At 46.5% G+C, this 12,997-nt stretch overlaps 1 protein-coding gene across 1 annotated transcript; it reads left to right on the forward strand.

Annotated features, from left to right (window-relative positions):
* The first annotated feature begins 1,940 nt into the window (after positions 1-1,940).
* On the forward strand, positions 1,941-3,023 carry F5J12DRAFT_826846 (kinase-like domain-containing protein). Its single transcript, XM_051745529.1, has one exon. The coding sequence runs from the start codon at positions 2,201-2,203 to the stop codon at positions 2,948-2,950; it is 750 nt and encodes a 249-aa protein (XP_051600420.1). The 5' UTR covers positions 1,941-2,200; the 3' UTR covers positions 2,951-3,023.
* Positions 3,024-12,997: the final 9,974 nt, after the last annotated feature.

Here is a 12,997-nt window from a genome sequence, read left to right on the forward strand (position 1 = left end):
ATTGAAGGGGCCCTCAACCTGTGCCGCAATGTACCCATCCACCATCATTGCAGCACATGGTATCTATCATCTCAAACAAACACATCCTTTAGCTGTGCACAGTGACTATATGCTGTTCCTCCATGATGTTGGGTGAGCATGTGTCACATACATGACTCTTGGACTCAAGCCCAGTCCAGTCCAGACCCTTAGCCCCTACCTCCAGTCAAGTCCAGACCTACTCCAACCTAGAAAACTCAAGTCCTGTGTTTTACCCCTCTCTCTGGTCCACTCCAGCCTCTTGGCCCTGCACTGCATCACTCCAGTCCTCCCAGGTCCATGTCCAGGTCACCTGGACATAACTCCAGTCTGTTTTCTGATGTTTGTGCTATATTTAGTTTAGTCCTCTTGCCTGATCTCTGCTTACTGTATGAAATCTGTGTCCAACTCCAGCTATGCCAGTCACCCAGACTTTGACTATTAGTCTTGGCACAGCCTCCATGGCTGTCCACACCTTGCTAATCATCTTGCTAATAGCTTACCAACAAGTCTGGCTCTATGTTTGTTACTCCAGACTGGCCTCATGTATTTAACCCCTGTACATACTTTGTAGCACTCCAGTCAGAATATCAACTAAGTGTTACCCTCAACTCTGTATCACCCTCTGAGCCTACTCAATAGCTAAGGCTGAGCCTTAGTCTATCCTCTGCCCCTGCCCCAGACCTCTCCCCAGCTTGCATAAGGGTGCAGCACATAAGCTGAGACTGAGGGAGGTAGATCCAACCCTGGACTAGCATTCCCCCTATGTGCACTCTGAGACTGGTCAGTTTCCCATGCTCCTGGCCTTGACTCCAGACCTCCAGACTTGGCCCCTGTCTTCTGGCCTTGACTCCAGTCAACCAGACTTAGCCCCTGTCACCCAGACTTGAAGTCCTGGTCACCTGAGGGTAAACCCATACTTGACAGCATGCACTTGTTCTCACTGATTTTGTCAACAACCACAAGTTCTGACACATCACCAGTGAGATTTTGGTGAGTTGGGGTGACATGGTAGTTGGTCCCACTAGTCTTTTCATGCCAGCTTGGTACATTTCCTTATTGGGCAGGGCTCATGACATGCTCAAAATATTTTGCTGCTGACATTATTTTCACAAACTGCTGTAATAGCTGTCCCATTAGAATGTTATGCAAATTTTATACAAGAGGTTCTGCCATTTCCATGGCTAGTCACCACAGTGTGAAGGATGGGGATAAGACAGTAGCCAGAACACAGCACTTACTGGTGATGCATTTTGGAGACAGTGCTTAGGTCATGTACTGTGGAGGGGTGACAATAGAGTTGGCAGGCTCAACAATGGTCATCATCAACACTACCAGCAGATGTGGTCACAGTAGGTCAGTTCATGGCTCAGATCTTGACCTTGTGATTATGTGGGCACCTTGGTCAGGTCACTGATCATGTATACCCCACATACTAATGCTAGGATGGGTTAGCAAAGAGACATGGTGCTTGTGGATTTCCCAACTGCATGGCAGAGTATTGAGGAAGAAGTTTCAATCTTTTTGGGGGCAGTTGGGGAAGCCCCACTATGTGGCAGTGCCTGGTGTGAAGGACGGGATGGGCTCAGAAACACAAAGCCATTGCGAAGATCAGTAGTAAGTTTCACCAGGGGCATAACTAGTGCACCTATTGAAGCTGGGATGAACCCACTGCATTGCTATGAGCAATCAGGGATAGAAGTAAAGCAGGACTGAAGGTTGAGTCTTTTCCTCGCCGATGTATCACCCGGGTATGGTTAAACAATGAAAAGAAATGGGATGGTCAAACAGGAACTTAATGTATTCCTCGCTCGAGTCCCTGTGACATGAATCACGTGATGTATCGGAGGCTGGGTTTGCGTACATCACGTGATATCATGTGACACGTCGGGCGGGGGCGCGGTTGAGCAAGGGAACTAACTTGTGGTCGTTCTTTTCATTCCCTTCCTGTGTTGCGGCACTACACTATGGAACGTCCACAGACCCGTCGCAGGCATTCGACTCTGTGGAGAAGATTTCAAATATTTTTCGAGCAATGGGCCTTCTTGCCCACGTTTACTGTGGTTTCTTACATCTGGAAAAGTAAGTAGTTCCTGCTATGTTTCTCTAACATGCACGGTAACGTTGATGTATTTGCTTCGAAGAAACTTTGGGTCCGTACGTTTACATCAAGCAAACCCGTATGGCCTACGAGGAGTCAGCCAACATGACATTCGTCAGGCGAGCAACGTCAGTTCCTGTTCCAAGGGTCTATGCTGCTCTTCGTTTGCCACCATGGATCCTTTGGTGGCGAAGGGGTTGGGAATGGGGAAAGACTCGGCGCTATCCGGACACCGCATTCATTTTCATGGAAAGGGTCGATGGAGAGTCCCTGGATATTCAGACCTGGCTTTCCCTCGACGATCCCGTGCGGGTCCGGATTATCACTCAACTCCATAATTATATCTCACAGCTCAGGTCGCTGACACCACCTCCTGGCACCTTGATTGGCTCTGTGGCTGGTCTGCCGGTCTCCGATGATCGACTTGCGCAGGGCTGGCCTACGGATGAGCAGGCCGGAGTCAGCGGGCCCTACGCGGATGAGTCAGAACTGAACTCGGCCCTTCGTCGACAGCACGACGTGTCCGAGTTTCCACCAAACGTTGCAGAGTCACACTCACAATCACACCCCCTGGTATTCACACACGGAGACATCGATCTGCGCAACGTGATGGTGAAGGGTGATAAGGTCGTGGCGTTGATTGACTGGGAGGCTTCAGGGTGGTTCCCTGCTCATTGGGAATATCTGAAAGCACATTGGGTACCAACTGTGCATGACAAGGAACATGAATGGAGAGATCGGATCAAGGAAATTGTAACCCCATACGAAATGGAGCGTGCAGCGGATAAGGATGTGGTACTACACCTCATAGATGAACTCAGATGGCACTAGGCTGGTGTCCCTGGAATAGACCTTTCATGTGTTAATCATAACTCTGTATTTCTGCTGTAAATGCTTAAGTGGGAGTGGGTGAAGGTGCAAAGTGCCTTCTGGCTGTGGTGAAGTGGTGATCTATGAGATGAGTGTTAGCTGTGGATCCCAGGTGTTAGGAGGGATTTGCCTGATGTGATGGGCTGATGCTTGGCTCCCACCATCTAGGAGGGCAATGAATCCTACTCACAAGGGGGATTGGAGTTTGTTGAAACTACAAGTCAACATCACACCCAAATAAGGAAGTGAAGCTATGCCTGAAGGTGAGATGTATGTCATGCCCCAAAAGGGGGTGAGTAAAACACATAGTGGGAGCAAGGGTAGATGTACCCCAATGAATGAGTATTCAAATATACAACACAGATAAAAGGTAACTACTGCATGGGAGGAAATCCCCATGAGACAAGAACATCTGCTTGTTGATCTGCACTTTGGCCTGACCACACTGAGCTTGGGAGATATTGCACTTGCCTGCCATCGTACCTCTGCCTGAAAGACCCTATGTCAGCCTCCACAAACACATCATTGCTAGGAGGTTTTGAGCTCCATCTGCTTGTAACTTACCTTGTTGCCAAGTCATCAACATGTTATGCCCAAGCCAAGTGACTTCATCAAATAGACTAGTCATGATGGGCATGAGGGGGAGTCTACAGGCTGAACTTATCATAACCCCTATGGCTCAGTGTTATTGATGAGTATTCCAACAGAGGTTCCTTCTGGTGGCTGCAACAGAGTCAAGGGATGTGGAGGAACAAGGATATGAGTCAAAGAAATAAGCTGAGTTGAAAGCTATCAAAAAACTGAGGATACACTGTATGGTGTGGCTCTATTTATACATAAGTATCCATGTACCATAGCAGTCATGCCATCAAGGTGGTAAGTATCTGCAGCAGTAAACAATGAAATAGAAAAGAGTCATACAGTGTCATATGACAGGGGCAGTTAAGGAAATGAAGGCTATACTGGCTGCACAATCAATGTGCAGCATGGAGCCTGACACCGGAGCTAAGAAGTAAACATATGAACAACACAAACAAGTCAGAAGGGACAAGGAGGCATAAATGAAATACATGTCCATCATCAGGCAGTGTTATGAGTCAGTATGACACAGTGTGTGCAGCATCAGCAGGTATTGGAAATACCTCCACCACTGGTGATCTGAAGGCTCTGGGTGCCAACAGACTGAGGACAACCACAGTGAGGACAAACAACATGACAAGGCATGTGACACACATGACTGAGACTTGGCAAAAAAGGAAAGACCCCTGATGAGGTTGTAACACAACATAGAGCCAAGAAGATCTACTCACTTATCTGCCTGAGGGGGGAGAAGAGAGATGTTGAGAGCAAGGGTGCCAACCAATCTGCAAGGCTCATTGCTCAAAGGGGATACTGCCCCTAACACACAGACCAGTGAGCCAATGTGGTTGTCACCTCCTGTGTACCCAATGATGTCAACCACTGTCTTGAGGACACCCCAAGTAATGTCAAACTCACCAGTTGTTTTGTCCACAGTGGCAGGTCCCTTGTCAAGTCTGGGCCTACTCCAACCAACTCTGACACTTAACAAGGTCTGGGGAGAGGTGGAGAGGTGTGGGAGCGAGTCTGACATGGATGAATGGAACTCTGACTAGTGGAGGGTTGGTGGGGATGAAGTCTGCTGGGACAGAAGTGGAGCAGAGTGAGGGTGTCAGGTTTAGCTTGTGTGCCACCCCCTTTCACAATCTCTGCCCTTGTATTTCAGAGGTGGAGACCAGACAGATGTTTGGAGATAACTCCAACAGACAGAAGATGGAGAGATATGGAGTAGGAACTTAGGTGATATTCATACTGAAGAACAGCCAAGTACTGTACATGCTTTTATACTACTATGGAGGTACAGCAATCAGGAATGGAACTGACATATGGGGACTTGTAAATTTTCAAGTAAAACTTTCCTGGATGATGAATGAAGGGTAGATGGAGAACATATGATGGGTAACACAGAACAATCCAAAAAGGAAATAGTCTAGGTGCTAAACCATGAGGTGTGTGCACTGTGGAGTACCTGACTGTGCACTGTCAAGGAGAAGTCCAAAGGCTGGACAGGTAAGGGTCACATGACCTCTTGGAGAATGGTCCACACAGTCTGACAGTAGACCAGTACAAGTCTGACAGAAGGCAGAGTGGAGGAGGCTTGTAAATGGTAGAGTGCAGGTGGAGTTGGTGTGGAGTGAGTGAATGACTGGCAGAGTAGGGTGTGGAGCGAGTAGGGACCTGGGATAAATGCATGGTTGTGAAACCCCTTGTCACACCTGATGGGATCAAGCCCAGTCATAGGTGGGTCCTTGACATTGATAACAGTGATTTCAAAGGGGAAAGGCAGAGCCAGGTCCTGAGAGAGGACAACAGGGAGAGATGAAGATAGTGAAGACAGGCTGTGCTATTATTGTTGCTCCCCAATTTGTGGGATAGCTATATCTCTGCTTTCTCAGAGGGTTACATTCACAGACTACAAGAATATCTACACAAGAGATAATATCACTCCTCTGTACTGAGTAAGAATGCCACAAGTGTGAGGGTGGAGAGTGTTACAACCTTGTCAGGGGTCTTTCCTTTTTGCCAAGTCTCAGTCATGTGTGTCATGTGCCTCGTCATGTCATTTGTCCTCACTGTGGTCATCCTCAGTCTGTTGGCACCCAGAGCCTTCAGATCACCAGCAGTGGAGGTATTTCCAATACCTGCTGATGCTGTGCATGTCATACTGACTCATAACACCACCCAATGATGGACATGTATTTCGTTTATGCCTCCTTGTCCCTTCTGACTCATTTGTGTTGTTCATATGTTTACTTCTTAGCTCCGGTGTCAGGCTCCTTGCTGCACATTGATTGTGCAGCCAGTATAGCCTTCATTTCCTTGACTGCCCCTGTCATATGACACTGTATGACTCTTTTCTGTTTCATTGTTTACTGCTGTAGATACTTACCATCTTGATGGTGCAACTGCTATGGTATGCAGATACTTACATATAAATAGAGCCACACCATACAGTGTATCCTCAGTTTTTTGATAGCTTGCAACTCAGCTTATTTCTTTGACTTGTATCCTTGTTCCTCCATGTCCCTTGATTCTGTCACGGTCACCAGAAGGAACCTCTGCCAGAATACTTGTCAATAACACTGAGCCATAGGGGTTATGATAAGTTTGGCCCATAGACTCCCCCTTGCACCCACCATGACTAGTCCATTTGATGAAGTCACTCAGCTCGGGCATAACAAAATCAAAAAACTTGTGCAGCTTTCAAGGACTTGCTACCCTCTTTGCAAAAGGTCACTCATCCTGGTTTTCTGAACTTCAACTAAACCTTTCTACAACAACAAACTCTACTCACTCTACAGGCAGCCATCCAGCTTTAATAGATCACCTCCCTAGAGCCTGGCCTCATTGCTCAATTCATGAAAAGTAACTTGGCCACTACTCTGTTGTCAAACTGACAGGTTTCCCTTGGGATATAATTCCTCCCTCAGTCTTCATTGTCACTATCCATTAAAGTGTCTAACCTGCAGAAGCAGAAGCCCCAAGTCCCACCTTGTTTGGACCTGCTAGGACTAGGAAGGAGACCCCCTTTACCTCCTGTCCCTCTTGGAAGGCTTGGACCTTCAGGCAACTGCAGCAAACCCCCATTTATCATTTTTGTCCTGTTATAGGGAGTCAGAAGTCACACTTAGTTCAGGAGAAGAAGATGATCAGAAGTCCTGACACTTCTTTCAGATCAGTCTTCAAGGAAGAACAGGAAGCCAATCAAACTAACATAATGTCCATGACTCAAGGTCACAGATAGTCTGCCCCCAAGATGCCCCCACAGTACATACATGGAGGAAGAGATGAGGCAGAAGGTGGAGGAACAAAGAATCACTATGATGGAGGAGGCTCATTGAATTATGTCCACCTCGACAAGTGATCCATTTCCTTGAGGTACACCTACTGACACAATGTTGAGAGACTGGTACACTTGAAAACTTCAGAAAGGATGTACCCCCAGAGCTGCCTGCTGGTGGTGGCAGTAAGGGAAAGTCCTGGTATGATGATGATGAAGATTACCAGGTCCACCCTCCTAATGGTGGAAGGGAATTCAATGTGGGGCATCCTGGAGAATACAATGGGAGTCACAATGGGCTCCAGACATGGGTAACTCAGGTGGAAGGTTATCTTAACCTTAATCGACATGTCTACAACACCAAGGCTCTCAAGATCTCATTCGCACTCACATACATGACTAAAGGGTCAGCAGTTTCCTTCATGGAAAATTACCAGAATGAAAATAAGCTTCTTGATGGAACAATTTACTACACTGATACCTTCAAAACTTTTGTTGACCATCTCAAAGCTACTTTCAAGTCTGGGGATCAAACTGCTCTTGCAATCCTTCAGTCTCTCGAGCATCGAGCAGGGAGATTGTGAACTTGAGGCCTATATCACAGAATTCACCAGGCTTGTTAATAAAGCCCAGTTGAAGGAAGAGTCATGTGAGGCTGGCATTTTCTTTGGAAAAGGCCTGAATAAGGAGTACTGTAATTGGATCCTCAATTTTGGTCATGCACCCACCACTGTGATAGAATGGATCAAGGTTGTGGGACAAGCCCAAATGGCAATTGCTATGAAGCATATCCTAGAATGGGAAGGAATCTCAGTATGAAAGGAAGTTCATTCATTTCTGCAGAAATACCCAAGATCCAAATGCCATGGATGTTGATAAGTGAAAAAAGAACATTTGTTGATCTGCCACTGACATCACCTGTTATAATTGTCAAGAGAAAGGTCACTACAAGAGTGACTGTAAGAAGAAGCAATTTTCCAATGTTCACATCATAATTTTGGAAGACAGTATGAAGACTGCCTATGTAGGAAATAGGGAAGTGAATGATGAGGAAAAGAAGTTGCTGGGTTTTTAAAGAGGACTGCTGAATCCATTCCAGCATCAGTCAGTCCAGTCTCTGTGTTGTCAGCTAAATGTACTTCTATAGATGATGAGTCCAATATGCAAATCCATTCACCCTTGGGACTTGTGATTTTACCTGACTTTAAGGCAGGAATATGGGCCTGTATTGACTCAGGTGCAGAAGTTTCCCTCATCTCAGAACATATAGTCCAGAAGCTAAAAATCCCAATGTATCAGGTAGGCCAGAAGTTCAAGATGACCTCATTTACTGGAAAGGATGAAGAGTGGGTCACCTGCAAATGTACCCTGAAGATGGAAATCAAAGAGTGCATTGTTCAAGTCAAGTGTTATGTTGGCCTTTCTTGTAGGAAAGGAACATGTGCTTTTGAGTATGCCCTTCCTGAAGGAGTTCAAACTGCATATGAATTGGGAAACCAGTAAGATTATGTGTTGGGATGATGGGTTTGTTTACCTGGAAAAAGCTAATGTTCAGAAAGTCTCTATGGAGCCAGATTCCAGGATGCTGGAAGTCTGTATTAATAAAACTACTTTGTCTACAGAATTAGAGGCTGTGTTGGCCTCCAGAAAAGAGGAGGTTCACCTCCTGGAACAATATCGAAGAATTTGCCAAGGTTTTTGTGGAAGATGACATTCCTTTACTGAAACACTGTCCTGGATTGGATCATGAAATCTGGTTGAAGGAAGACTTCAAGCCTAAAAAGGCTGCAGTATATCCAATGTCTCCTGATGAGCTGAAAGTCCTAGATGAATTTCTCAAGGAAAACCTTCAGGTGTAAAAAGATTTGACCACTGACTTTGCCACAAGTGGCTCCAGTGTTTTTTCATAGCCAAAAAGGATGGGAAAAAGTGGTTGATTCAAGACTACTGCTATCTCAACTCTTTCACCATCCAGGACACACACCTGCTACCAAATGCACAGGCTTTGTTCGATGAGCTGGTCAAATCAAAATATTATGCTAAGTTTGACATTCAATGGGGTTTTACTAATCTTCATGTCAAGGAAGGGGATGAATGGAAAGGCACTTTTATCATGCCTAGAGGGTTGTTCGAGCCTACAGTAATGTTCTTCAGACAATGCAACTCACACCCTTCTTTCCAAAGATATATGGACAAAACCTTCAAAGGTCAATGAGGAAAACAAGTCAGATACATGGATGACATCGTTGTCCATGCCAAAATGTTGGAGGAACTCTGGAAAAGAGTAAAGGAGTTCTTGGAAATCTGTGAAAGGGAAGAACTTCACCTCAAGATCAGCAAGTGTTGTTTCGAGGCCAAAGAAGTGGAGTTCCTTGGAATGATCATAGGAAAAGGGTGTATGGAGACTTTGCCAATGAAGACCAATGCCATTTCAACATGGGAAGCCCCCAAGAATCTTACAGGGCTCCATCATTTCCTTGGATTCTGCAACTTTTACCACAAGTTCATCCTGTCCTTCTCAAGCATTGTGCACCCTCTCCATGACCTGACAAAGAAAGGGGTCTCCTACCAATGGACTCTGGAGAGAGTGGCAGCTTTTGAAAGACTAAAAACTTTGTTATGTTCATCTCTGGTCCTTGCTATCCCTGATTTTTCCAAGCCCTTCATGCTTTTCACTGATGTGTTGAAACTCAGAACTGGTGTGGTCCTTGCCCAGAAAGGATCTGACAATGAGTGGCACCCATGTTCCTACCTTTTTCAGTCCCTCATTGGTGCTGAACAGCACTACCAGGTCTATGACTTGGAAATGTTGGCCATTATCCAGGTGCTCAAGGCCTTCCTGCCTGTACCTTCTGTCACCAAACCTACCATCATTTTCATGGATCACAAGAACTTGGAATACTACCAAGAGCCACAGCAACTTACTCTGTGGCAGGCTCAGTGGGCCACCACTATCCAGTCTTACCCTGTTTGCTTTTCCTGGCAGGCTGGTCATTTACAAGTCCCAGCTGACACTCTTTCTCACAAAAATGCTTTGGAGGAGCCCACCCCTGTTGCCATGGTTCTCCCAGAGAGCCTTTGGCTTTCGGAGGGGGTGGACCCTTCAAAACCCCAAATTCATCTTGTTTCACTGTTGTTTTCACTTACAAAAATACGAAAACAGTTGAAAATCAACCACCTTGCACATGTAGGACATTTGCCTGCTAAACTTCCCCATTCTTCACAACCCAAGCCTTACTCTTGCCCATCTGAGGAATCCCAAAAGGAGAGTTTGGCCTCAAAAGCTCGCCCCATGAGGGAACCTGTCAAAGGAGCTTGAGGGGTGTATGTGATATCCACAGACCTGTATGAACATGTCAAGAACAATATGCCAAAGGATTCAACAGGTCCAGAGCCAAAGGACAATGTCACTATTGTGGAAGACGGAACAAAAAGATTTGGAACCACTTGTTTATATATCCCTCCTGAGGATCATCATCACTGTATGCAATCCTATCATGACCATGAGTCTGCTGGACACCCTGGACAGAAGGCAATGTTCAACAAAATGTGCAAGGAAGTATGGTGGGAAGGTATGGGAAAAGACATTAAGGCTTATGTTGCAGGATGTCCACTTTGCCAAACTACGAAGGTCATAACACATCCACCTATGCCACCTGTCACCCCCCACACTACCCCTAAAACCACATTCCCCTTCCAACAAGTGTCCATGGATCTCATCACAGATCTCCCCATCTTGGGAGAACAGAAATATGATTCGATTCTCATGGTTGTCAATCAGGGCCTCACCAAGGCCACCCTGTTTGTTCCATGTCATAAGACAGTTGACTCCATTGGGATTGCCTGGTTGTTCCATCAATTCATTTATTCCAGATTTGGTGTCCCTGAATTGGTAATCTTGGATCAAGGACTGCAGTTTGCATCCTCATTTACTAGAGAACTGTACAAGGCTATAGGGGTCAAAACCAGGTTGTCTACTGGGTACCATCCACAAATGAATGGAGAAAGTGAGCACATAAACCAAGAGGTGGAAGGGTATCTCCACCTTTACTGCTCAGAGTTTCCCAACTCCTGGGCCTCCAAACTTCCCTCTGCTGAGTTTGCTCACAATTCCAGACACCACTCCATCCACAAAATGACTCTGTTCTTGCTCATACTTGGTTATGACCCATCCCCCTATCCAGAAAAGTGGCTCACCCCTGTTCTGTCTGTCAATGAAAGGCTGGAATGACTCACATCAAGTCAGGATGTCACAATAATTGCACACAAGAAAGCACAGGAACTGATGCATTTGCACCACAAGGGTTCCTATACACTGCCTAAAGTCAGAGATCAAGTCCTCCTTGATACCAGACACCTTAGGATCAAAAACCAGTGTGACAAGATTGTGCCCCAACATCTCAGACCCTTCAAGGTGACTCAGGTCATCTCACCAGTCATTTTCTGGTTGGAGCTCCCACCTACTTGGAAGGTTCATCCTGTGTTTCATGCTTCTCACATCTTCCCATTCACCAAAAATGACACTTATGGGACTGTGCCTGCAGCACCCTTGCCCAAATTAGTGGATGATGAGATCAAATGGGAGGTTGAGGCAATACTAAACCATAGAACAGATGGCCACTGAGGGCAGCACAAATACCTAGTCAAGTGGAAGGGTTTTCCACATTTGTCAAATACCTGGGAACCTGAGGAACATATAAAGGACCATGCTTTGGATGCCCTTGACCAGTACAAACTCACTCGTCACCTCAGAAATTAAATGGATTTCCCCCACTCTGTCAATACCAAGAACAACTATGCTGACCTCATTGGAGAATCCCTTTATGACCCCACAAGTGACTGGCCAGAGCTACTCATGCCCCCCATTGCCATCTGTTGCAACTCCCCTCCCTCATCTCCCAGCTCAAGGTACTGACCTCTGTCTCCCACCCTCTATGACTGCGTCCACACCAGGGGTTCAGTGTCTGCTGAGTACCAGTCCCCAAGGCCAGAGTCCCCCATGGTGGGGACAGTAACCAGCAGGGAAAGGGAAAGGGTAAAGAGACAGCTTGTCATGATGCCAATCATGGAGGAGCCTCCCAGAACCCTGGCAATGCTCCCAAACCTTCTGACATTTGCACTGCCTTCACAACCTACTCCAAAGGGGCCAGGTGTGCCACCCTTGACCTCCTTGCAAACCTTGCCACTGCCTGGGATGACAAGCCATGATTACCAGTCTCAGCAAGTGACTACCTGGATGTTGTTAGGGCACTCAATGTCTTCCACAGTGGGGACAACATTGACAGGTGCTCACCAGAACAAGTTAAGTATTTTGGGCTGCTGTCTGAGATCTACAGAGTGTCAGACATAGTCAGACTTGTCATCAGAAAAATATGGAACTGCCAACTTGCTGGGACTGCCCCATTGTCAGAGGTAATCATGATCAGAATGTTGGAGCATGGATATGCTGAGATCCTGGAAGCAGTCACTGGTGGGGCCTATCATTACCTAAAAGATCAACAGGTAGAAGACTTCCTTGCACTGCCCACTTCCTGGCTTCTTGATCAGATCAAGCCCAAAGAAGAGTCTCTGGCTGTTGAGACAGAACAGAAGGAAGTGGAGTGGTGCCTTCTTGAGTTAGGCTTGGTCAATCAAGGGACTCTGTTTAAAGAGGTTGGTGCTCATCTTGGTACAGGGACTTACAATTCTGCTTGGCAGGTTTTGCTGCAAGATGCGTCATGGGCTGGACTCCATAAACACTATCACAATGCCATCCACTCCACTGATCCTCTCCCTACAACTCCCTTTGTCCCCATACCTCTTGATCAACTTCAGTACTACCTTGGAGGACAGTCCAAGGTCCCTGAGGGACATCCATTCTATGAGCACACCTGCTTCCAGTGTTGTTACTTGGGACATTGGTCCTGCCACAATGGCCATGGCTCACATTTCACCCCATCCCTTGAGGAACTGCTGTCTCCATCACCACCTGTGCCCATTGCTTCTTGCACCTGATCCCACATCTATACCACTCGCTGACCCCTATCCTCGCTTCCCACCAATGCCCATGCCTCATCCTCAAGGGTCTGAGGACCTTAGAAGGGGGATGATGTTACGACCTCATCAGGGATCTTTCCTTTTTTGCCAAGTCTCAGTCACATGTGTCACAT

This window comes from Pisolithus orientalis (genome assembly GCF_024613125.1).
Source record: "Pisolithus orientalis strain OTSU chromosome Unknown F5J12scaffold_12, whole genome shotgun sequence".
Classification (NCBI taxonomy): Eukaryota; Fungi; Basidiomycota; class Agaricomycetes; order Boletales; family Pisolithaceae; genus Pisolithus; species Pisolithus orientalis.